At 61.9% G+C, this 26,159-nt stretch overlaps 1 protein-coding gene across 1 annotated transcript in view; it reads right to left on the bottom strand.

Annotated features, from left to right (window-relative positions):
• The window catches only part of KCNQ1 (potassium voltage-gated channel subfamily Q member 1), a 169,727-nt gene that overhangs the window by 29,837 nt on the left and 113,731 nt on the right, over positions 1–26,159 (bottom strand). The window contains exons 12-15 of the mRNA XM_037517354.2: positions 17,200–17,275; positions 16,353–16,447; positions 15,627–15,673; positions 14,906–14,967 (exon numbers count right to left, since the gene is read on the bottom strand). Of these exons, the coding sequence (XP_037373251.1) occupies positions 14,906–14,967; positions 15,627–15,673; positions 16,353–16,447; positions 17,200–17,275 (280 nt within the window). The remainder of the gene's footprint in view (positions 1–14,905; positions 14,968–15,626; positions 15,674–16,352; positions 16,448–17,199; positions 17,276–26,159) is intronic.

Below are 26,159 nucleotides of genomic sequence, written 5' to 3'. Positions count from 1 at the left end.
TTGATACCTGCAAGGATTATAAACTATTTCAAGCTGTTGTTTACGTGAAATCAAGAAAGATTCGTTCTGTTTGCAATTATGTTAATGAGGAAATAGAGCGGGCATTTTTTTTAGGGAACGCCGCATAATTTTGCCGTTTCCAATGAATTAGTATAAAAGGCCCGGGGCTCCCCTGCGCCCCCTCACGCTGTTGTTAAGGTGACCCAGACCGGCCAGGGTGCCCCAGGAGGCTGGGATGGCCCCGGCACAGTTACCCCGGCACGGGCTGGTCCCTCGGGCTGCTGGCCACGAGTGGGTCCGCAGGTGGGACTGAGGTGCTGTCGCCAAGCCCCCTCTGACGGGGACATGGGGGATGGAGCCGCTGACAGGGGCTGCTGCCGTCGCTGGCCATGGCGGGCACGCGGGAGGAAGAGGCTGCTCGTGGTGGGGGGTGGGGCACACAGAAGAGTGGGTCCCTTGTGGGGAGAGAGGGTGGGACAGGCCTGGCCAGAGGTTGTGTCCACTGCCACGGGGAGCTGTGGGCTGGCCTGGAAGCCCCTGGGAGACCCTTGAGCCGGGCACAGCAGCCTCCTGGGATGGGCTTCTGAGGGCAAAGGCACCGTGGGCACAGGCTGGTGCTGAGGAAGGTAGGAAGGGAGCTGGGCTTGCTGTGGCCAGGGGCTGGTCAGCTGTGCCCAGGCCAGGACACAGGCCCCAGAGTGAGGGCCGAGGGTGGGCAGCGGCAGGCGGCCAGGGAGAAAGCTGAGGCGCCCAGGGCTGGAGGGGGCTTCAGGGGCCCGTGGCAAACCAGCTGGACCTGGGCCTGACTGGGGCCGTGAGCTGCTCGGCACCTCATCCTGGGCTGCGCACCCCCCCCACCAAGGTGGGGGCTGGCCAGACGCTGCCGGATGCCCGTCCTTGCAGGGCCTCCCTGGGCCTGCCGTACCGGCCGCCAGGCACCGCGGGCAGAGGCCTCGTAAATCCTGGGATGCTGGAGACAGCCCAGGTGAAGCCCGAACAATGCCCCATTGTGGCCCCGTGGGGATGCGTTGCCACCACTTGCCACTGGCCCGTAGGTTGTAAAGCCTCCCCACGGATCCAGTTTCGCTCCCTGGCCCTTGGGGGTTAGGCCCGGGACAGGCCTGCTCCCTCCACACAGAGACCATTTATGGCTGGGATAAAGGCTGCCTGTGCTGGCACGGGGCGGCGCGGCCTGCCCACCGCGCTGTCACCGGCACATCTGTCAGGTGTGCGGGCAGGGACGTCACGACCACGGGCTGTGGGGGACGGGCAGGGGACAGGGCCTGCTGGGGAGGGCGCTTCCCGCCGCCTGCCCCCGTGGGCCCCTTTTGGGGCCGGGCTCTGAGGCAGGAGGCCCCGAGGGCTGAGCAGGGGGAGCAGCCACCTTGAGGCCCAGGGCCCCGACGCAGCCCGGTTCAGGGAGCGTCTCCTCTGACGGCGGGGGCTGAGCACGGAAGCGGGAAACACAGGGAAGGGAGGGCGACCTGCGGGCCTCCCCCCTCCTGGCCCCTGGTCCCCTGGCCCCGAGTAGGAGCAGGGCTGTGAGGGGGAAGGCCCCCTGTAGGGACAGAACTCGGGGGGCCATGGAACAAGGCAGGGGCTTGCTCAGGACCAGCTGCCGACAGCCCCGCCCGTGCACAAGGGGGGCACCGAGGACAGTGGGACAGACGATGCGGTCTGTGGCCCAAGGGTGGGGGCCGTTCCTCTTCATAGGGAACCGCCTGGAAGAGGGGGCAGGAGGACTGGGGTGGCAGCTGTCGGACAGGTGGGGTGATGGGGCCGCCAGGCCCCTCAGCCCCAGGCCCCCTCCCTTCTCCCCCAGCTTCAGAGCCTGAGTCCAACCTGCTTTGGTTACCTGGCCCTGGGGAGGGTCAGCCGAGGACCCGTCTCCACCCCCAGGAAGCCTCCCTGGGAAGGCAGAGCCTCAGGCTCCCTCCAGTCTGCGAGGACGCCCACCCTGGGTCTCGCCCTCACAGTCCAGGGGCCTCCTGCTCTGGGCGCCGGCCCCCCCGCTGCCATTTGAACCCCCATTTCCGGGCCCCTCCCTCTCACTCCTTCACCCTTTCTGTCACCAGCTCGTGTAGAAGGCAGCTGGGACCTGACTCGCCTGCCCCATCATCCCTCCAGGAAAGCAGCCCCCCGGCCCCCCCGCCAGATGCCCACGTCCCTCAGCCCGCCTGCCCAGCCCGCGGCCAGCGGACGTCGGGGGTGGCAGCGAGCACAGCCCCATGGGGCCCCATAGCGGGGTCCGCACCTGGCTGGTGGTCACGTCATGGAGCCTTGAGACTCAGGCCCCGTGTGTGTCGCTGCAGGCCCTGCCCAGCGCCCCTAGACCGAACCCCATCTGCAGCCGTGGCCGGGCCGCCAGTCGCCTCGTCAACACCCCATCTCCGGCCGCACCCTGGAGTTTGGGCTGATGGCTGCCCTGGAGCCGGCACCTGGGCCAGGCCTCACCACCCGCCTGGGGTGGGTGCTGGTGGTTGGCGGGGTGTCCACAGGCCCCGGGAGGGGCAGTGGGCCTGCTGGACAGAGCGCCCTGTGCAGGCGGCCGGCGGGCGGCCACCCCACTGCCCACACAGATAACTCTTTATGTGAGAGGCCCGACGTGTGGCTCGGGGCCGGCGGGGAACAGAGGGGCCGTGCAAGCTGACCAGCCTGTGTGGGGGCAGGGGGAGGGGCAGGGAACGGGCACCAGGCCCCCTGCGGTCACGGTCCCCCGAGCTGTTCTCAGCTGGCCCAAGGAGCAGCTGAAGCGGGAGTTGCGTCGCAGCCCTCCGGGCCCCAGGACCCCAGCTTCCCTCCAAGGGACCCCTCCAGCCCTCCAGTAGCTGCCAGTGGCCGCCCCCCGACTGCCCCACTGCCCCTCCGGACGCTCTGTGCCCCGGCCGCGCCCTTGCCCGGTGCCCTTCCCCAGCCGGGGTCCTCCCGGCTCCTCTTGAGGCCCAGACCCCGTGGGACATGGGGGGCGGCCCTGTGAGCAGCCCCAGCCGCCCTCTGGCCTTCCAGGGAGCAGGCCCCTCGGCGGGCCCAGGTACTGGGCACTTTCTGGGTGCTGGACCCTAGCCGCGGCCCCCAGGCTCCCATCTGAGGTCAGGGGGTGCCCTCACTGAGGGGGGCCCAGGAGGGGCAGGATGGGGGGCCAGCCACCCGCTCTGGGCCAGCTCACACCCCCCTCGAGGTCCGAGCGGGAGAGGGGTCGCGGGGGCGTGAGTGGACGCCGGGCGAGGGCGGGAGCGGCGGATGGGGGCGGGTGGGGAGGCCGGGGGCTGCCAACCCAAACAGCCCGGCGAGCCTCAGCCCCGTGTTGAATCCACAAAATTTCCATCTGCCTCGGGAGCCCTCGGAACCCGGCCAGCGAGAGGCTGTCCACGCGGCCAGAGAAGCAGCAGCGGCTCCGCGGACGGGCGCTGGCCTGCCGGCTTCACGGCTCCATCGGCCATTTTGTGGACACCCAGGCCCAAAGGGAGATGGGGCGCAGCATGGACGCGGGGCCCGAGCGGGTGGAGGCGGCGCTGCCCGCCCAGTGTGGCCGTGGCCGGGGCCTGCATCAGCCACCTGCCGCTGGGCCCCGGGTGGGGGCCGCAACCCCCCATGTCCTCGGGTGCCGCACCCCGGCCCTGGTGCTGGACGGGCCGCCGCCCCGGCGATGGGCCTGCGGGGCCGGACGGGCGCCTCTCGGGTCTGGCCCCCTCCCCGGGGCGGCCGTGGCCCTGCCTCGCCCGGGACGTCTATTTTTGGTGGGACTTGGCCGCTGCCTGCGTCCCGACCTGCGGGGGACGTGTCTCAAAAAGGGCCCATTTTGATCAAAATACATGTTTTTCTGAGGTCGGCCAAGGCGGCTGGGCAGGATTCGCCGCAAAGCCAGGCTCCGGCCGCCCTCGTGCCTGGCCCCCCAGACGGCTGCCCGCTGTCCCCCGCCCGGGGCCTTGGTGTCACGGCACGGACGCCCCTGCACCCCGGCCGGGCCTGCCCCTCCTCCCCTGCCCGTGTCTCTGGAGGAGACAGCCGGGACCTGGACGCAGATCTGAGCTAAACTTTTCAAAAATGTAAATTTCCTTTCTGGTCCAATCTGAGGCCTATAAATAGAGTCATTCAGGAGAGAGGCCTCCTTGGTGGGGAGGGCAGAGCCGAGCTCCCGACTGGCCCTGACCCCCTTCCCAGGGCAGGCCCACCCGGCCCGCTCCCAAGCCCTGCAGCGGCGGGGCCCCCCCACTCTGGAGCTCACCGCTGCCCGTGCCCCGGCCTCTGCCTGGGGGTCCCTGCCTGGACCCCGACATCCTCCCCTCAGACTGTGGAGGGCTAAGCATGGACAGCGACCACGAGCTGGGGGCACAGGCTGAAGCCCGGCCGCTGGCCCCCAAGAGGCAGGGGAGGCCTGGTCTGTCCTCTGAACCAAAGCTGAACTCGAGGGGCCTGAGGTCACAGGCTGTCCAAGCCCAAGTGGGGCGCTGCCCCATGGAGGATGGCGGCCGCAGGGGCAGGGCCCCAGCGCCTGTAAACTGGGCCCAGCGATTAGGGAGCTGGCCTGTCCCATGAGGGAGTAGACGTGGCGCCCGGGCCCTGGTTGTCTTGGCAGCAGGAAGGCCGAGGGGGGAAGGCTCAGACTGAGGATGGAGGCGCTGGCCTGCCCGGGGTGCAGGGGTGCCCAGGGCCTGGGGGCAGGCCCTCTGGGGGGCATCCTGGGCAGGAGGCTGGGGGGCTGGGGTGGCAGTGGCCTCGCCGCCGCCTGACACCTGCAACATGAAGGTGCTGCCAGCAGCACCTGGAGCTCCCGTGATGAGAGGCCAGAGTGGCTGCCCGATGCACTCTGCCCCCCAAACCCCGACTTGGGGCAGGGCTGGTGGCAACAGGGTTGCAGCTTCTGGCATCTTAGGTTTCCAGCTCTGGGGCACCCCTCCCGCTCTGGGGCTCCCGTCCGGCTCGTGTGACTTTGCCTGGGGAGCACATCCTGCTGCTGGGCGTCCTCGGCCAGCCCCTCTCCCCTCAGCAGCACGGGGCTCCTGCTTTCTCGCCCTCACGCCAGGGCTCTCCCTTCCAGGGCGGGTGACCGGCGGGGGCAGGCGCGTTTCAGTGGTGACCATGTTCCTGGTCCCTGTCCAGGACAGCAGTCACGGGAACCCACCTCCCCATCAGCTGCACGTCCAGATGCCCATTTCTGCACCCGCCGAGGGCACGAGCGCTTGCCAGTCTGGAGGGAGAATGTCCCCCCAGAAGACGGCCGTGAGCATGTTGGGCGCCCGCCCGCTGGCCCTGCACTTGCAGGGCACCCGTGCCCACCTCCTCCAGGGTGGTTGCCGTGCCGGCATCAAGCGCCACTTTCATCGTGGGTTTATCTCCAAAGCCCTGCACAAAACAGGGCCTGTGCGGGCGCAGCGAAGCACCAGAGCCTCAGGACTCCACCATCCACCGAGACGACTCCTCGGGACAGAAAAAATACACTAACCTTAAAATAACCGGTTCCCAGAATAGCAGCTAATGATGACTCTGAAGGGAGCCTTTGATCAGGGGGAGCCCCGCGCAGCCCCTGTTTACGGACCTGTCACTCAAGAGCAGCTCACAAGCAGCAGAGAGCAGGGCTGGCGCAGATGAAAGTTGGGGGACAGAGGGAGGTTGAGGGGTTGGGCAGAGGGAGTGGAGGAGGGGTGGGGGCGGCAGTGCCAAGGCTCTGGGTGCCCCGAGGCCTGGACTCATGCCTCCCTCTGTGTGACAGTCCCTGGCGTCACCCAGCTGAAGCAGCGGGGAGCGGAGGCTGGTGGGAGAAAAATGTGGACACTCTGCAGGCTCAGAGGGGCGACGGGGCAAGGATTCTGGGGCATGGGAGCCCAGGAGGGGTCTGCAAGCGCGTCCCGGGTAGGGGAGGCCGCCGGCTCTGGACGCTGGCCCTGTCCAATGCAGGGACCCTGGTGCCTGTCTAAGGTCTCAAGGCGGCCCCCGTGGCCCGGCAGGACTGACCCTCGTTAATTCCAGCCTGCACACAGACCCTGATCCAGCTGTGGGAGAACAGGCAAGGATGCTTGGAATGACTCAGGCGTGAGAATCTCCTTTTTCAACTGTAACGTTTATGAAAACTCAGCTTCCAAATCGGGGTGGCATTGAAACACAGCTTGGTGGCTGTATGTTGGGGAGATAGCCTTTCCAGGCTACTGGGTAAATAAAATATATTATTGTAGTTCCTTAACCAGTCTTTCATATCCTCAAAATATAAAATGTCAGCTGTGCCTGGGCTCACAAAGCATTTCTATTGGTCGCCATGGGCCTAGATCGGGGTGACACTTCCCTCTGAAGGCATGGCCAGATGGCCACCATGGGTCACGCATGCAGTCTCTGCTGCACGTCTTTGACTGACATGCAAAAGCACTCGAGGGCCAGCTCTGGTCCACGGCCACGGTTTGCCGGCCTCTGTCCAGGGGCGCCTGACCGAGTTGGCCTCAGAACCACCCCCTCCGCTAGTGGGATTCCGTCCTTGCTGTGGGTCGGAGGCCTGGAGACCCTCTGTCAGTGTGAGGATCAAGGAGAAATAAGCCCCTCCCTGAAAAGATGGTAAAGAAAACTGCCCCCCCTGCTAAGTGGAGGGGAATAATATCTACACTGAGAAGCCACATCCACAGCTGGACCACACTCAGCTCAGAAGCGCAAATTCACACCACCTGGGTGGTCTGGAAAACTCTGAGGCTGGAATTTAAAGTCCAGGCTGGTGGTACTCCCTGGGGTGCAGCAAAGGGAGAGGTAAACATGGGTCCTCCCGAAGGACCTTGGCTTCACACTAGGCCTCAAAAATTCCCACAGATAAATTTTAAGATATATGAGCTTACAATTATAATAAAACAAACCCTCAAAGGAAATGAAACACCATGATTGAGAGCCAGCAGGAAAAACAGAGAAGCAGACTCACAAGGACTTCAGATACCAGAAGTAACAGAAATGGCATAGAAAAAAGCCATATTCAATGTAATTCAAGATTTTAAAAAAAGTTGGAATATGCAAATGAAGAGGAAGATACTCTAAACATGATGTGTCAGACAAAAGAATCAAATAGAATTTCCCAAAACAGAAAAATTATAATTGAAATTTAGATTTCACTGGACAGGTTTAACAGTTGGTTAGACACAGTTGAAGAAACAATTAGTGAACTGGAAAACTGAGCATTATCCAGAGCATAGTTCAAAGTGATAAAAGAAAAAAGAGGTCAGACGACCTGGGGGCGACCGAGAGGGGAACTGGTTCTAGAAGGAGATAAGGGGCCAATGCAAAACCTGAGGAAAGATAATGGGGGAGAGTAACCCAGGACTGAAGCCAGACCCCAAGCCACAGGCTAGGAAACTGGCTGAGTTCCCAGCAGAACAAATGGAAGGAATTTCCTATGATCACATCACAGTGAAAAAGCAGAACATTGGAGTGAAAGGAAAGATCTCAAAAGCAGCCAGAGAGAAAAGACAGAGGGCCTTCCAAGGAATCATGATTCACCCTCATCTCTGTACAAACAGAGGCCACTGGGTGCTAAGAGAAAATAATTTTGGTAACCCAGGGTCTAGAATTTTATACCTAGTGGAAATATTTTTAAAGGACAACAGTAAAACAGTCATTTAAAAGACAAATAAAATTAGAGTTTATTTTCCACTGAAGGAAATCCTAATGAGTCAGAAAAAAGTGATCCCAGATGTAAGATCTGAGATGAGAAATAAATGATCAGTGACAAAAGAGGCCAAAAGATGGGTAAGTTTAAACACACACCACCTGCGAAAAACACCACCAAGAATTTGTGGGTTAAAACTAACAACTGAGCAACAACAATGCCTGCACGATTCATCGGGAGAGTGATTGAAGCTAATGTGTCCTAAGGTTCTTAACTTATTTCATAAATGGTGAAGAGTCTGCTATGTACCCAAATAACACGTTCTAGGTTGGCCTCTCTGGAATGACAACGGGATGCGAAACTTCAAAACCAGTAGAGAGAAAACTGGAATGAGAACTCACCATCACTCTAGCAAGAGGCAAGAAAGCGGTCAAGGCAAATATTTTTAAAATGTACTATAAATGAAAAGCATAAAATATACTGTTAGCAATAAATCTAAATATATTAGATATTATATTAAGTGTAACCATATTAAATAATTTTAAAAAATACAAAGAGCCACATGGTGTTCAAAGAGAACACCTAAAATGTACATACAGGACTAAAAAGAATGAAAAAAATCTGACACCAAAATCAGAAAAAATCACAAGAACCATCCAGAACAATATTCTTCATGATTCTAGAGATAAGCATTCTTTCTTTCTTTCTTTTTTTTTTTTTGTGGGACCCTCGCCGGCGGCAGGGAACAAACCAGCACTGCAGAGGCTGTGGGCAGCCTCGCGGCCCAGCGCTCAACCCCTGCGCCACCCAGGGAGGCCCTAGAGATAAGCATTCTTTTAAAAATTATGTTTATTGACGAGATTTACAACACCGTGTGTGTGTGTTTCCAGGTATAGGTTCACACCTCCTCAAATGTATGTTCTCACACCACAAAAGCACAAATAATCTTCCACCATAGTCCTTGGGCCACCCTCCCCCTTTGCTCCTACCCAGACGTGAGCAATCCTAACAAAATAGTAACCAACCAAACCATAACACATTAAAAAGATTTTACACATTGATCAAATAGGAAATGAAAGGCTGGTTAGTCAGTTTATTACACCATATTAATAGAATGAGTGATAACAAGTCTATGATCATCTCAGTAGATGCAGAACGGGCACTTGAGACTGCCCCACGCCGTTCGTGGCAAGAGTTTTCCACACCCGAGGAATGAAACCTCCTCACCCTCACGAAGAGCATCTACGGGAACCCCACAGCCAACCGCACATGGAGTGGCCACGTGCTTTTCCCATTAAGACCTTCTCCAGCCACTTCTAGTCAACAATTTTTGGTGGAAGCCAAGTCTGTGTAATTAAGGGGGAAAAGTTAAAGGCATCCAGATGGGAAGGCAGGAGGAAAATCGGCTTTATTCACACACGACACCATCCTGAGAGGCTCCCAAGGAATCAGCGACGATGAAATCTATCAAAATTAATGATGATGTCACAGTTTACAAAGCTTGATATAAGAAAGTTAATTGCATTTCTTAAGAAAACGATTCCATTAATAATAGCATCAACAATAATGAAATATTGAGGCGTAAATTTAGTGAAAGATGTACAGGATTTGTGCATTGAAAACTACAAAACATCCCTGGAAGAAATTCAAGTAGATCAAATAAATGGAAGGATCTACCCTGCTCATGGATTGGAAGGTTTAATCAAAAGCATTAAGATGTCAATTGTCTCCAAGTGGATCTATGTACTTAACGCAATTCCTACCAAGAGTCCAGCGGGCTTTTTTTGGGTAGAAAGTGACAACCTGATTCTAAACGTGGAGTGAAAATTCATAGAATGGGCAAAGCAATTTGAAAAAGAGCAAACTTGGAAGACTTATACTACCTGATTTCCAACTTTACAATGTGGCTTCATTAATCCGGACAGCATAATGTAAGTTTAAAGACAGGCACCTAGATCAACAGAATCCAGAATAAACTCAAACATTTATGCTCAATTGCTCTTTGATGAAGGTGCCATGAATGGGAGAAAATAATCTTTTCAACAAATAGAGTTGGCACCTGGGCATCCCAATGCAAACAAAACTTAGCTTGATCTTTTATCTCACAGCACACACTAAAAGTAACTCAAAGTAAACCACAGCCCTAAAGGTAAGAGTTAGCTACAAAAATTCTAACACTTGAAGAAGAAAAATAGGAAAAATGATCATGAACTTGGATGAGGCAAAGACCCCACACACTCTAGGTCTCAGAGACAACTCTGAGGCTCGAGCCCACCAGAAAGACTCCGAGCCTCACTTCAGTGTCTGCGTTTAAAAGACATGACACAGGAAAGGAAAGAGCCACAGAACGGGAGGACACGGCTGCAGGGCATCCAGCAAACACAGGGCATGGATCCAGAACGTGCAGACATCGCTTCCTCAGCAGTCACACAAAGTGGGCGAATAAACATTTTGCCAGAGGACCATGCGCGGCCAACGAGCACGGGGAGGCAGTCAACATTGCCAGTGGCTGGGGATGCAAGCCAAGCCCCCGAGATGCCGCTGCACATGCTCCACCACCTGGCCCTGCAAGGACCCACCGGCCCTTGCATTTGCACAGATGTGGAGATGGGGACCTCCACACAGCACTGGCAGGAAAGCAACACGGCGCCTGACCTTTGGAAACAGTTGGGGAGCTTTTGGGAAGATATGCAGAAAGTTATCCTAAGACCCATCAACTCCACTTAGGGGCCCAACCATGAGAGATGAAGAACTATCTTATCTACAAAGACTCGCACATAAAAGCTCACAACAGCACTTTCTACAGTAGCCCAGAATCGGGGACAATCCAAAGACCCGTTGGCTGGCAAGTGGACCAAGAGCATGTGGCCTGGTCACACCACAGGCACTCTGCAGAGAGGGCGTCAGGACCGAGTGGTGTGAGGAGGACACGCATAAAGACCACTTAGTGTACAACACGCCCGAAGGGCATGTCTAGACCTGTGGGGGTTTATGGAGTCCAAGACACAAAACAGGTAGGTAAAAATAAAGCTAACGCCGCAGAGAACAGTCACCCTCTGACCCAGGACCCCCCCAGTGGGCAGCAAGCTCCACAGATGTTCGAGTCCATATGTAAACCGGCACAGTATTCACAGCAACCTATACCCATCCTCCTGCTACCTTAAATCACCTCTCAATTACTTCACACCTAACACACGTACATGCTTTGTTAGCTGTACACCACCTGTTTAGGGACTATGCCAAGGAGGAAGTCTGCTGTGCTCAGCACAGACACAACTGTTGCAGGGTTAAGGTCACCACAAGCATTTTCCACGCGCTGTTGGCTGACTCTGAGGCCACAGAGCCTTTGCAACCGGGGGATTGACTCACGTGGTTTTCCATACGGCAGGTACATTTGCAGAATTGGATCACATGCTGTGCTAGAGGATATAGCTCAAGGGGTTCCAAAGGATTGTTCTCAGGCAACATGGTAATAACATTAGAAAGTTCTCGCAATTATAATGATGACTGAAATCCCACTGCTGAAAGGCTCCGAGGGCGAGCGCGAGCTCACATGGAGATTAGAAAAAGAAGCGTGTGAACACGTCAGTGAAAGGGATCCCTCAAAACTTAGGTTGGACTGGTATTTAGATGAAAAATTTATAGCCTTAAGTGCACATTTTAGAAATTTGGAAAGTCTAAAAATGAATGATCCAACCTAAAAAGCTACAGAAACCACACACCTGGGCTAAGGAAATAGAGGGGAGAAGGTAAAAAGTGGAGACACAGATAATGTTGGTAATAAAAAGCTAACTACTGATGACACAGACAGCAAAATGATCACAAATGCCAGCGAATTGGAAAACGAAGTTGAAAAGTCCAAATTCCTAGAGGGTACAACTTACCAAAACTGACCCAAGAAGAAATAGAAAATTCAAATAGTCCCACAACCACTCAAGTTGCCGATTTAGAACAAAATATTAGCCAGCAGATTTCGGCAGTGAAATAAATAATATACGACGTGAAGGACTGGTGAGCAGGGGGGACAGGTGGGGCCCACAGAGGCGGCTGGAAAAATAACCGAAGCAGGAGATGAAAAAGGCCTGGGCCCGGCAGGGAGGGAGAGGGCTGGACGGCAGAGGGTGGGTGGCGTCGAGGTCGCTCTGGGGGGTGGGTGGGGATACTGTCGGGGTGGGGGTGCCTTGGGGTCCCAGTGGAGGAACCCTCTGGGACGAAGACAGAGCAGGAGCTGGGGCAGACAAGCCCCATGGGAAGGGCCCGTGTATGCTAGGCAGGGGGAGCTGGGGAGGTTGGCGGGGGGCATCCTGGGCTGGGGGCCTCTAGTCTAGGAGGAAGGGGTGCCTGGCTAGGTCTGGAAGGAGTGTCAGGTGGGAGGAGTTGACTTTCCCACCCACGCCTGCTGATGTGGGGTCTGGAAACCCAGGACCTTCCTGTGTCCAGTTCTGAGCCATGAGCGTTTCCGGCCAAAACAGCAGAGAGACCCGCCGCCCGCTGTGCCCACCGCGGCGGCAGCAGCAGCAGGAGCACAGCCTGAGCCACACCGACACACTGCGCTGGTCCTGGCACCAGCTGAGAGCACGGAGCGAGGCGGGTTGTCCTCCAGCAGGCACGGGAGCAGGGACCCGGCCGCGGCTGGGCAGGCAGCCCCCTGGCCCCCACCCGCCTCATGTACAGGCTGAGGGCTGGAGGGCTGTCTCCTCTCCCCCCACCTTCCGGGCCTCCTGAGCGCCCTCTCCACCGAACCAGCTGTGCGACCTCCGGCAGCCCTCAGCCTCCCTGTCCAGTCCCCACCTGCGAGCCCCACCCCAGGACCAGGAGCTTCTGAGGCAAAGCAGGGAGTGGCTGATGTCACTCCCTTCCCAGCTAGAGCCAGGCTGGGGCGGGTCTTGAGTCTCCACATCTGGAGGGGAGCCTGTGGGGGCCCGGCTGTCGTGGGAAGCTTCTCCCCACACCCCTGCAGTGAGGCAGGCTGGGGAGCAGGTGCGAGGAGCCCTGGGCAGAGGGGCAGCCGGGGGGGGGGGCTCTGAGGGGACACACAGGCACCCCCTGCCAGGTAGGGCTGTGCGGAGGCCCCAGACTCGGGCCAGTGGGGCTGCCCAGGCCTGACACGGAAGGAGGGTCTTCTTATGGTGGAACCGAGGCATGCCACACTAGCTCCGCTGCCCTCCCCAGAGCACCCTGCGGCGCCGCCCAGGCCCTCACCCTCCGAGGACGCACCCCCGGCGGCTGGGCCGTGGCCCACTGTCCTCCCCGGCCGCGCTGGGTGGGCCGGCCAGGCGGCATCTGGCAGTGTAGGGCCTGGCTGGCCCAGCAAACGGCAGGCGGGGGTTGGGGGGGGTGAGGCCATCCTGGAGGAGCTGGGAAGATCAGGGGCTCTGGCTGGGCGGGGGCCTGTGGGGCCCCTAAGCACAGGCAGCTGCCGGACTTCCTGTCCCAGGCTCAGTCCTGCCCAGCAGGGCGGTGCTGGCTGTTTATGGTCCTGATGGCCGTGGTGATAACTGTGACCGAGCGGGGCCCAGGATGTGCCACGGTGCCCTCTGGGCCCCAAGAAGCCCTTTCCCAGGCTCTGTTTCCCAGGGGGGCACTGGCAGTGGCGGGGGAGGGTCGCTCTCTGGCCAGCTCGGCTCCACGACGCCTGGACAGGCAGCTGGGGCTGAGGTCAGGGGTCGAGGGCTCTGCTCCCCGGGAGGCCCTGGCAGGGGGTGAGCACAGTACGGCCTGGTGCCTGCCTAGTGCCCCACACCTAGGACCCGGAACCCCCGAAACCCAGATGTGGCTGGGCAGGGCCTGGCAGCGGGGACTCGGGCACTTGTGGGGTTCAACCCTGGCTTTGCTCCCCAGCCTTGCCCCTGGGGGCCAGGGGCTCTGGAAACACTCCCTGTGCTCCTCAGATCTGAAGGAACGTGGCATGTAACTCTGCGCCCCCAAGGCCAGCGCCAGCCCCACCGCAGCCCACCGCACGGGTCCTCGTTCTAGGTCCCAGCAGGCTTCTGGGGTCCAGCCGCATAGCGGGAGAGGGGGCACTGCTGCAGGGACCTTGCCTGCGCCTCATGGTCGCCCCAAAGGACCGAGGCTCTGGGCCGGGGCCCTGAGGACTGCAGTCCCACTGGCAGCAGGCAGTGGAGGGGACGGCCCAAAACAGCAGGACAGAAGGGCCGGGCCCGAGGAGGGCCCCCCGAGGAGGGGCCAGCACACCTGGACATGGGCCTGTGGGGCACGGCTCTCCCGGCGGCAGGGGCAGGAGCATGCCCTGGGCCCAGCCCCGATTCCTGCCAGTGGTGAGAGCCGCTCGGCAAATGCGGCCCGGGAGGGGGGCGCTCGCATGCTGGGTGGCCACCCACAGGGGCCTGCCGCCGGGTGCTGCCCCTCACAGGCATGCCAGTCTTTAGCCTCTGGTCCTGACGGCAGAGTGAGAGGCACTGGGGTCTCTGTCTCTGGGTGGGCATCGGCCACCAGGGCTCAGGCTGGAGAAGATGCGGCTCCAGCCGGCCCAGGCCTGAGCTGACAGCCCCGGCACCCCAAGGCATGGGCGTCGTGTGGCCCACGGCCAGGCCCAGGCAAGGGCCCAGTAGGTACCTGGATGGCGGCTCCCCGCTGGCCGCCTGAGCCCACTGGCGGGTCTGTGCCCTGCGGCCACGCGGGGGGAGAGTCGAGAGAAGGACGCACGTCGCTGCCCCTGCCGCCTGCCCAGCTGCAGGGGTGGAAGGGGCCGAGCCAGGCGTTGCCGGGAAACCGAGTCGCACTCCCTGCCCACCGAAATGCCTCTATTTTTAGCCTCTTAGCCCCTCCAGATAAAGCCCATGTAGTGGACGCTGCTCGCAAGATAACAGCCTGCTGCAAGCCACCCGACTTCAAAGGCAGGCCCGCCCGCCGCCTGGGGCCGCTCGGCCGGGTGGTCTGGCTCCACTCTGGGAGGCTGGGAGGGGTCGTCCTGCCCTGGGCCTGCCGCACGGCCCAGGCCCGCCAGAGGACCCGGCCTCACCCCTCAGGCGGCCGGGCCTCCACCACCAGCCCCCGGGGCGGGACCCCATGTGGAGGGCCCTGGGCCCAGCGCCCCTCCCCTGGCTGGCAGAGCCGAGCCACCGTGAGCAGCACCGGTGACCCAGCGCACCGGGCTCAGGGGCTGCAGCACCGGGTGGGCCGAGTCAGAGGTGGCCAGGCTGGGCGGCCAGGGTGGTGGACGTGAGCCCTGTCTTGGGGATACCCGGGTGTGCAGCCCAGGCGCGAGCGAGGGAGGGAAGCAGATGCCCTCACCCCCCGCACGCCGCGAGAGCGCCACTGCGGAGCCCTGGCCGGGAACAGGACCCCACGGGGAGCACGCGCCGGCCCTACCTTGTCTTCCACCCGGTTCAGGCGGGCGCCGATGGAGTTGCTGCCGCGGTCCTTGCTCTTTTCTGGGGGTCAGAGCATCAGAGTCAGGCCGGCGTGCTGGCAGTGGGGAGGGGCGGGCAGCTGACCCTGGCTGGGTCGGGGAGAGGGGTCGAGGGCCGAGGAGCTGAGCGGCCAAAGGCCTGAACTTCGAGGACGGCTTTAGAGCTCCGGGGCCGGGGGCAGGGGGACCGGGTGCTGCCAACACGGCCGGCCCGGCTATCCCTGCACCAGACCCAGGCTCTGGGACAGGACAGGTGGGACCCCGACATCCTGCCCTGGGCAGCGCTGGCCTGGCATCTGGCCTGACTCAGGCACTTCGCACCCCGAGGCGCTGGCTGGCCTGGCCGCCCAGGGTCCCCCACAGTCTGGGCCGGAGGAGCGAGGGAGGGTGCCCCCAGAGCCGGGCAGCCTGTGTTCCGGGCTGGCCACTCACCTACTCCTCTACAGCCCTACTCCTCGGTTCCCCTCCTCCCCAGGATGGGTGACACCCAGGGCTCGGGGGCCTGGGAGTTTGCTAGCTAAACGCACTCAGGGGTCACGGCACACACTGGGACTTCCGCTCCACCCGGTGGGGTCCCAGGTCCCTGCTCCTCCTGGGTCCTGTTGCAAGTGAGGCCCTTCTGAGGAACAAGGGGGTGCCGGAGCAGGGCCGGCCAGCCCGGGGTGCCGACTGCAGACCCACCTGACACGGCGATGAAGAGGGACGGCTTCCCGATGGACTGGTCCAGCCTGGGAGAGAGGGAGGGACCAGACCGCTCACACGCAGCCCGCGCCTCGCGTGCCCTGGCGACGCGGTGGGCCAACTGGCTGGCACCCCTCTGGGGGCTCCCCCCCACCCCCTGGTCCTGCACTGAGGCCCCGGGGCCTGTGTTCTCCAGGGGCCATGCTCAGTAGCTCCCGAGACGCTGGCCTGGGTGATGGGCCAGGGTGGCAGCAGGGTGTGGGGGCGGGGCCTGCAGTCACCCAGTGTCCCATGGCCGCATCTCCAGCGCCCACGGGGGGAGAGGCAGACCTGTTCTGGTGAGGCCAGGTCACCCGGCCCGTGGGACCCCTGCATGTGGGTCAGCCGGGAACAGCACCAGCCTCAGGGGTCAGATGGGCACAGCCCCAAAGGGGCAGCCCGGGACACATGAGCGGGGGTCCAGGCTGGCCCACCACTGTCCTGAGGCATGCCGCCCTCCAGGCTCCCAGAGGTCAGGGCTCTGCTACAAAGGTGGGGGCACCCATGGGTGGGCCCCAGTGGCTGTCTTCTGGGGCCAGGGGGATCCTGGCTAGTGGGCGGGGGGTGGGCTTCAGGGGGTCCCAAGGCTCTGGGGCTGGTGCTGCTTCTCTCCCGTCCTCTACCCGCCCATTGGCACGCCCGGCCCGCCCCCCGCCCTCCTGCCCCCCGTGCCCCGCGCCTGCCCACCTCCTCTGCAGCTCCTTGATGCGCACCATCAGGCTGAGGTGGCCCTGGGAGTACTGCTCGATGACGTCCCGCACGTCGTAGGGCTTCCGCGCTTGCTGCGGTGGGAGGACGCGTCACCCCGGAGCCCGCCATGGGGACATGGACATGCGCGCCTCGCGCCATCGTGGGCTCACGCACGACCCGGGGCGGCCTGGCCAGTCTTCCCCCCAAGTCCCGGAAGGGCTCTGGCCTGTGCCCTGAGGCAGAAAAGGGGCCCCGCAGCCTGGATGGGGTACAGGGCTCCCCAAGCCAGCAGGTGGCTTTCATGCCTGCGCTAGAGTGGGGGCATCACCCCAGAAGCTGAGTCCCTAATGCCCGTCCTCAGGCAACTGTGGTCCCGAGCGGGGAGTCGCCCAGGACGCCCAGGGTGGGGCTATCTGGAGCCTGCGGTTCTGCCCCCAGCAGCTGCCCCAGGAGGCCCGTGTCCGCCCGGGAAAGCCCTCACGGCCTGGAGCTGGGGGTGGGCGGGCTCACAGGGCCGCAGCCGTGGGCCTCGCAGATGGACCCCCCCACCCGTCTGGAGGGGCAGGGCACCCGGCCCGTGAGGTGCTGATGGCGAGCAGAAGGGCACATGACCCCCCGGGCTGCCTTCCAGTCAGGGCAGGAGAGGCGGGGGTCCCGGCTCCCAGCTGGGTCCCGGGGCAGGCGGAGGGCCGAGCCCCGCGGGGGCTGCTGTCGAGGGCAGCGAGGCCTTCCCGGGGCAGTGTGGCATCTGCTGTCTGGGCGGCTGGGACGGAGACCCGCAGCCTCGCTGAGGGCCGCAGGCTTTCTGGGAGGGCCAGGGCAGGAGGATCTGCGCAGGACTCACCTGGAATTTCTTCTTGGCCACAAAGTACTGCATGCGCCTGATAACCTTGATGGCGGCCCGGTGGTGCTCCCGCAGCCTGCGCGGGGAGGACAGGGTATGAGCACCACCTGCGGTTGCCCAGCCCAGCGGAGTGGGCTGCCCCACCCCGCCCCCAGGGCGCAGCCCTCAGGCCACAGGGGTGAGGCGCTTCTTAGGGGCCGGGTGACGTTAGGGCCTGGCCCTGCTTGTTGCTCAAAAGTGGGGTGGGAGTCCAGGTCCCAGCTCTAGGATGACTGCACCCTGACTCATAGCAGACTCCGGGGTCTGTGGGGTCCACAGCAGCACAGCAGGGAAAGGGTGTGAACGGCGGTGCCCACGGCCCCGGCCAGGGGGGCCTTCCACGGCCTGCAGGCAGGCAGCCATGGGAGCCTGGGCCTGCGGGACCAGGAGAGGCGCCACGTAGGAGGCCGCCCCGGGGGCACCAGCAAGCAGGGACACTTGCTGTGTGTGGAGACAAGGCTGGGAGCAAGCACCCCTCGTGCAGCCATGGGGGCTCTGCACCTCCACACCAGGGACGCCAGCTACATCTCTGACCCCCTGCGGAGCGGCCCAGGGGCCTGGCTCTGAGGGAGCGGAGGCCAGAGAAGCTGGGCCTATTTCTTTTCTTTTTAAAAAATATTTGCTTATTTATTTTGTACAATAACTGGGGTGCAGGCCAGAGGTGCAGGGTTGCAGAGACAGTGGGGAACAGAACAGGCGAGTTCACTGAGACACACTGCTGAGGGGAGCAGTGGGGAGACAGGAGAGGTCTGCTGTGCCCTGTGGGTAGCTCCCTGGCCGGGGAATGAATCCAGGCCGCTGTGCCTGGTGACAGTGCTGAGACTTGAGCCCCTGCACCACCAGGGAGGCCCCAGATCTACTCCAGATTTAACAATATTGAAAGGTTGGCAATGAAAGGATAGAAAAAGATAAATGTTGTAGACCAAAGAAAGCAGGTTTAGGTAAATTGAAACAGACAACATGGACTTCAAGCATGGCTAGTGACAGAGGGAAATTTCATGGCTCAATTCTAAACCTGTATGCACCAAAAAACAAGACCTTAAAACACATAAAGTAAAACCGGCAGAGCTAAAAGATAAAGGCCTGGATTCACAGCTGTTGCATATTTGAATTGACCTCTGCTGGCAACTGCTCGAGAGGCAACCAGGACGCAGAGAGGGACAAACGTGACAAACACGAGTCTCCCCGACACTCGCAGCGGCTGCCGCTACGCCTCCCGGCGACTGGGAATGCTTTCTAAACCCACGCTGGACGTTTTCCCAAAGGGACCTCTCGCAGGGCTGCAAGAGCAAATTCCATCACACGTGAAAGAAATGAAACCCTCCGTGCATGTCCGGACCACAGCGAAACGAAGCTAGGGACCAGAGAGAGAGACAGCCAGCCAAGCCCGAAATGTGTTGGAAATTAAATAACGTAAGTAACTCAGGGGTCGAAGAAGAAATCCAATCAGAATTGGAAGATCTTTTTCACTGACTCACAAAAAAAAGTCAAGCCTCACAGCACAGCACGTGCTGAGGGACCGTGAGAAAGCACGCAGGACGGGTGATGGCTGGCGTGGCTCGGAGGAGGAGAGGCTGGCGTCTGCCGCAAGAAGTTCAAAAAATCGCAAATTAAGTCCCGAGAAGGCGGACAGCAAGAGCGACCCAGGTAAGAGCGCAGCCCAACGAGCTGAAGATGACGTGGCCGCCACGCCAAGGCGGACAGCGGCTTCTCCCAGGAGACGGACAGCACGATGGCCGTCCTGTGGTGCACAGCGCCTGGCACAACTGAGGCACGCCAGGGACGAGCTGCTGGGTGTCTGTGCGGCCCGGACACCCCACTGCACCCCTGGGGAACATGCACAGAGGGAGAGACAGTTGAGGTACAAAAGACCTATTTCTTTTAAAACCCCTTATACAAAAGCAGACACAAGGTGAAGGAAAGAATATAAATCACCCAAAATTAACGAATTAAATTTGGAATCTGAACGATCTCCTCGCTCCAAATCTTTTACGTCGACACGACCTCAGCAGTAGATCATCCTAAACATTTAGGGAAGGAAAAAATCCCAACTTCATACAAATCGTCTCATAGTTTCGGTGGGGCGACCTAACTTTGATAGCAGAACCCGAGGAGGCCATTTGGAGGGAGAACAGCCACAGGCGCCCGTCCCCCGACAGCCACAGAGCCCGATGGGGCCGTACCCGGGGCCGCCCTCAGCCAGGGCTTAGGAAGGACGGGGCGTCCGTCCATCGCTCAAGGTTGATTTCACCCTGAGGACCAGGCACACGCCACCACAGCAATAGAGTACGTGAGAAGAAACGTATAATCAGCACGAAAGATGCAGAGAAAAGCCCGCTGAGCCCAAGACCCGCTCATCACAGAGCACAGCCTCCAGGGACAAGGAGCGAGGACGCTCCAGCACGGAAAACAGACACGGGCCGAGGAAGCCGGCTCTGGGCGGGCAGCGGCCGTCACAGGGGTCGTCACATCACAAGGGACGTCACGGGGTTGTCACCGGAGATGTCACACTTTCCTCCTGTGCTGGGGCGCACGGCGGGCTGCCGTTGGCCCATCCCCAAAAGCTTCTGCCAGCATGGAGGGAAGGGAAGGAAACCAAGGGCTGATGGTGCCCGGCAGGCGCCACCCTGGCGCTCCCTGCGGGTGACCTCGCGTGCAGAGGCCATCCTGTGGCCCGTGGATGGCCGGGTTACGGCGGTGCTCACAAGGCATGTCCATTCGGGCAGCTGGTGACTGGCGCAGTGGAGCCCCAGGGGCAGCGCCGGGCCGGGCCCGCCTGAGCCCCGGGGGAATGGGGAGCAGCCCTAGCCCCGCTGGGGCGCAGGGTCTGGGACGCCCGTCTCGCCGTGTGCGGTAAACGCGGTTCTCATCACCTTCCCGGCCCTTTTAATGCTTTTAGGGGAAGTTTCCCAGTGGATTCTAAAATACTTGTGAGCAAATGAAGGGCCGAGAACAGACGGACTGGAGCCAGACGCCCCGACGGGCAGCGGCTGGGGGCTGTGGGCCCGGCTTTTGGCACCCTGGGGTGAGCCGCCTGAGGAACCCGCCAGCAAACGCCTAGAACCACAGGAACTTGAAGAGATGTGCGGCCACGGGCGTACCCCGGCTCGGATTGGGGGTTTCCTGTTCCAGTGAACGGCGTCTCGGGCCTCGGGACGCAGCCCAGAGGGCGCAGGAAGCCGTGGGTGATGACCTCGCTGCCTGTCGGGCGTCTCCCGACGCACAGGGGCTCCTGTTTCAGAAGAGCAAGTTGCCAGTGTCTTTCTCCGCCCGCTTTTGCGGCTCACCTAACAAGACTAGGGCGAGGTGCGGGCGGTACTCGCTGACCGGGATTATTTACGAAGCGACATAAGGCGCACAGTGGACTTTTAATCCCTAGGCCCACCGGGAGTCGATTCCTGTCTGAGGTGTGAGGAGGGGCCCCTTCCCCTTCTCCTATGGGGCTCACCTGCCCCAGCAGCACCGCCTTGACACACCTGAGCCCCTGCACCCGTGCAGGTGCTTCTAGGCTCTCTGTTCCTGCCTTGAGCTAATTGTCTATTCGCCCATCCTCACGACAGCCTCTTCCACGCCTGCTGGATCAAGAAAAGGCCTCTCTTCACCTTCTCAAGAGGGCCTTGGTTAGCCGAGGCTCCTTATTCATCTGTAGAAATGAATAAAGTTTAATGAAAAAAAAAAAAACTGCTGGGGTTTTATTGGAATTATAATGAATCTAGCCGGGAGACATGAGGAGACAGTTTTATAATATTAGGTCTCTCATCTAGAGCGATGACACCTTTCCTTTTATTTAAACCGTCTTTAAAAAGTCTTAATAAAAAATCAAACGAGATAGACAAAGCTCTGGCAAGAGTGACTGAGAAGAGAGAAGATGCAAGTAAGAAAGTCATGAAGGAAAATAAGGAAATACTGCGAAGGGGTTAGAAAGATGATGGAAGCATATTCTCAGCCACCAGACGCCAGCAGCTCTGGAAGGCCGAGCGGGCCGGGCACGCCCCACGCCCCACGCCGGGCACACGAGAGCAAGCGTTTGGGTAAAGCCGCCACCGCTGAGAGCGCTGGCGCCGGAAGCAGGCGTCGTCCAGCAGGCCACGTCCAGAGGGCTTTATCTCCAATTCTGCCCAACTTTCCAGGAATAGATTCTCTCAATTTTGCACAAATATCTCAAACTGGACGGGAAACGAAATCTCGGTATCGCCGGGACTTGCAGGAGCAGCTGGGGCAGCGCTGGGGGGGCGCACAGCTGTCAGGGAAGGGTCTCCCCAGCAGTCTGAGCTTCTACTTTAAGACACTAGAAAGTGAAGAGCAAGTTAAACCCCAAATTAGCAGAAGACAGGGAAAAATAAGCACCGAGCAGAAATGCTGCAAATAGAAAGCAGAAGCGCGTCCTTGCTGTTCAGCACAGTCGTGTCCCCTCTGCAGCCGGGCGGCCGTGCTGACCAGCCTGCGGCTCTGTCCTAGGAGCCAGGGCCGCGGCAGTTTGCAGCCTCCGGGCACCCCGGCGCCTGCTGTCCTGCCTAGTAGGTGCCCGGCTTTGGGGCTCTCGGCGTCCTCTCCAGAGGAGGGGCCTGGGGCGGGTGCGTGGGGGCGGCGGGGCTGACCCTGACCCTGGGAGGCGGACGCTCGGGCCAGGCTCTCGGCGTGGCGATGTGCTCTTTGCCCTGTGGCGGGAAGGCAGAGGACCTGCCCACCCTGGGCCTCCCCGGGGGGCCTCAGCGCCAGGGAGCCGGGCCGGCCTGGTGTCCACGGAGTCTCCCAGGCCCCACGGCGGGGGGCGGGGGGCAACGAGCAGCTGAGAAACACTCCCTGGAGCGGGCGAGCCTGAAAGGAGGAAGTTTCCCCAGACCTCCAGCCCCCGGCGGAGGAAACCACTGTCTTCCTCCTCGGCCTAGTGCCTGTTTCCGACACTTGGGCCCAAAGAATTTCCTCCTTTTGGAAACCAAACTCCTGCCGGCTTCACCTGCCGGGCTGGCGGCGCCCCCTGCACACAGGCGCCCCCACCCCCACCCCCCGGCTCGTCTGTCTCTCCCAGGCCTCGCCCCAGCACCTCGGCGTGGGTGGCAGTGCTGTTCCAGGCCTTTCCAGCCCTGCACACCCCTGGGAGCAGCTGCACCCCACCTCGCAGAGACGGGTGCGGAGAGGGGTGGGGGCCCAGGCTGCAAAGTCGGTGATCGTGGGCACCCGAGGCCTCCCTAGGCCCCCACAGCAGGGTCCACCCCAGTCCTGGACCCTCAGTATTTCTTAGGCCGCTGGCTTGAGGGGTGGGGGCCGGAGCCTGGCCAGCTGCCCGCAACGGCGCCTGTGGGGGAGGGGTGCTGCCAGGCCTTCCTGCCCGGCTCTGTGGCCACGCACTGCCCGCCTGCACTGGTCGGCCTGGGTGCCCACAGTCTGCTCTCCCCACTCTCGCCACCCCCCGGGGCAGCCCCAGCCTCCGCTCCGGGGAAGGGGTGGAGGGACGTCTGGGGCCGAGTCAGGCAACTTTATTAGACAGAAATAGTGCTGTGAGGCCGCGCCGGCTGTTGGGACGGCTCTGGCCAGCCCGTCCGGCCGTGTCTGCGAAGCCGCTGATGTTCTGGGGGGTGGGGGCAGGGGCGGGGGGGCGCCACCTCCCCTGGGCCCAGCAGGGCTGAGGCGGAGAGCGTGAGCCTCTGCCGCCCCTTCCCCACGGCCCTGCCACGACTGGGGCCACGTCACGCCCCCATGGGCCACCCCCCCACAGCAGGGCCAAACCCCCTCCTGCACCCAGCAAGGCCGGTGAGCCTCCTGCCCGGCCCGAGCCCAGATGCCGCCTGTCACCCCAAATGCTGAGCGTCGTGCTTCATTCCCGTGTCCTGCTTGGCGTGGCCCGGGGGTGTGGAGGTGTGGGCCCCCGCCAAGGAAGGCGGACGCTGGGCCCCGCCTGAGCTGGCGTTGGGCCTCGGAAACTCGAATATGGGGCCCAAAGCCGCTTTCAGGGGCACCGTCCGTGTGGACAATCTTGCCAGTGGTAGCAAGAGCCCCGGGGCCCACTTCGGGCTCCGAGGGGCCACGCTCTGCACTTTAGGGTGGTTTGGGGGCCGAGCACCTGACCTGGAGGCCTGCCCCCGGCCTCCCCGAGCCCCCACCTGCCCCTGCCGTCGCCCCAGGGACCCGCCAGAGACAGCTCACACCCAGAGGTGCTCAGGCGGGGGAGCAGGCGTTGCGGAGAGGGGGCCAGCCTGTCTGCGGGAGGGGCTGGCCCGGCGGCAGCCCTGGGGCCTCGGCCCCCCATGTCAAGCCAGGCTCAAGTCCTTTCCCGAGGGAAAGCGTGTGGGGGGAGGGGGGAGCAAAGTGGCTTGTGAAGTTCTTCCCAAAGCCCCGGCGCTTGCACCCCCACCCGTGTCCCACGGCGGCTGCATCCTCCCTTTCCTGGCCCTGGAGACCCCTGCCCCGGGCCCCGGCCTCTCCCCCGCCTCGGCGGCCATTTCCTCCCGCCGCCCTGGACTCTCTTCGGGCGTGGGGGTGGGGACGAGCATGTCAGAGACCCACACCGTTTCCCCTGCCGGGCCTCTGCTGCTTCCAGCAAATTCCTGGTGCTGTGGAGGACGCGGCCCGTGGACGGACGTGAGCCCAGGAGCGCGCGGGGCTCCCCTCCACCCCCCCCCCCGCCCCCCACCTCCTCCCCCGCTGCCCCCAGGCGGGGCCCCTCTGGGGGTGGGAAGCGCGGTGACCCTGACAGGACACGGCCAAGGTCTGGGCAGCCCGGCTGTGCTGCCAGCGGGTCGGGAGCGGGGGAGAAACACGCGCTGTCGGCTCCTCCCGGGAGGGGCTGGGCGGGCAGACAGGGAGCGCGCCGGCGAGGTTGGGGTGTGCGCCGGCCAGGCGGACCCCGTTTAAATCCTGGGGAGATTATGAGGACGTTTGCGGCACACTGTCAGCCCTCATTAAGTTAATGGAACTGGCGAGCTGGCCACCTTCCAGCGCCGGGGAAGGAAAACAAGAAAAGTGTTTTCAGCGAAAGAGCAGGGCCCCATTTTGCCGGCAGCCCCGGGAGACCAGGAGCCCCCAGTAATGGGCTCGGCGACTGACTTACCGGGATGTTGATTAAGACAGGGGAGAGAAAACCCCCGCGTCTAGGAGGAATTACATGGGCTTCTTACCAGTTTTTGTCTAGAAAAGCGATTTGTGAACATTTCCTTCTGAAAGCCTCCGAAGCACACACCCGCCCAGCCCCCGGCCCGAGAGGGCAAGACTGGGGGCCCACGGGCCGGACCCCTCACACCCCAAACTGGGGGAGGCCTGGGGGTCGGCCACCGAAGATTCTGCCGGGCCCTGGATGCCAGAGGGAGGAGGCGGCCTGGGCCCTGGCCACTGGGGCTTCCCTTCTGCCGGCTGGAGCTGGCGAGGACTTACAAAGGCCCCAGCCCCTTGCAGGTGCTGCTGTGGTGCTGAGGGTGGGCCCTGCACGCTCTTAAGTGTCCCCACTGCCAGGGGGCCCCACGGATTCTTTCATCTGCCAGGCCACCCTCGAGCCTGCAGCCACGGTCCTGGCCCAGGGCCCACGCTGCCCGGGACACATGGCCTGCCTCAACTTCCCCACAGCCGCCACCTTGGGCTGCCCTCCATGCCCACTCTGGCCCTCCCGCCCTTGGCGCTGCCCACGCCTTCTGGCCCCCCTTCCTGTACCCCCACACATGAGAAAGCTGGGGCCGGAGGGGCAGAGTGACAGCCGGAAGGCCCCTGCCTGCCGTGCTCCCATTTCTGGCCTAGACATGAGACTCGGAGCTGACCTGTGGGGACACTGCCCACAGGCCTCTGCTCAGGCTTCCCTGTCCAGAGCAGAGGCGCCTCACTCCTAGCGTCCCCCCTCTAAACCCCGCGCCCTAGGGGCTTCAGCTGGTGAGGGGCGGTTCTGTCTTTGCAGAGCCTGCACCCCCGAGAATCATGGCGTCCACCCTCCTTCCTGCAGGCTACCGGAGGACAGGCGTGATGGTGCCAGGGAGCGAGGTGGGCCTGTCGGGGCCCCCTGAGGCCCCGGTCCCCTTGGCCAGGGGCGCCAGATCCCATGAGCCACTTTTACTCCAAGAAGCACAGCAGGGACTTCCCAGGCAGGCCTCCCCGCCCGCCCCCAAACGGCTCACGTCTGGTGCAGCAGAAGGTTCGTGACTAAACCCCAGGAAGGGCGTGGGGAGGAGAGGTGGGTGCCCCAGGGCCTGACCCCCCCACCCCCACACGGCGCCTCCCAGCCCAGCGCAGGGAGATTGGAATGTCCCTCTCAGGTGACAGATGACCCTGAGGTCCAGGGAGGGGCACCAGGGCCTAGCCAGACCTGCTGTGGGGTGGCCAGTGGGGGGGTCTCGCAGAGGGTCCTCGGCTGCCTCCGGGGCCTCATTGGACTCTCTGGGCATCGTGCCCCCACCTGTGGGGGGCTGGAGATCTCAGATTTCAGGCTGCTCGGGGCCCCCACGCACTGGCCAGCACCCTGCCCTTTCCTGTTGTCAGGCTGGTGGCCCTGGCCCAGCGGGAGGGGTGATCAGGGCCTCCCCCAGCACACTGAGGCTTCACCTGTCTGTCCAGGGCTGCCACGCGGGGGCCAAAGGCCTGAAGCCCCACAGTCCTCAGGTCAGCCCCCCCGGGGGACACTCAGGAGCCCTGTGGGACAAGCAGGTTGCCTGGAGCCCCCAGGCTGAGCCATGAGCAGGGGCCACGCTCCTGGGATCACTTTCTGTGCCCCTCACCCACAGTGTGGGAGAAGCAGCCCCATCCCCGCCTTTCTCAGGAGGGGTCAGGCTGTTCTGGTCAGGACCTGGCCTTTCACCCGCTGGAGGGCCGGTGGGTGGACTTTGGCCGACCAGACCCTGCTCTCAGCCCGCAGGCCCGCGCAGTGGGGGTGGGCCTGTTCTGAGAGCCGCACAGGGCTCCTGGCTGGGGGCTGTTTGGAAATGCAGCGTAATCACTGCTATCTG

The sequence above is a fragment of the Talpa occidentalis genome, unplaced genomic scaffold (assembly GCF_014898055.3).
Source record: "Talpa occidentalis isolate TD23 unplaced genomic scaffold, MPIMG_talOcc4v2.1 talOcc4.17, whole genome shotgun sequence".
Lineage (NCBI taxonomy): Eukaryota > Metazoa > Chordata > Mammalia > Eulipotyphla > Talpidae > Talpa > Talpa occidentalis.
This window is presented reverse-complemented; position numbering and strand designations above follow the sequence as displayed.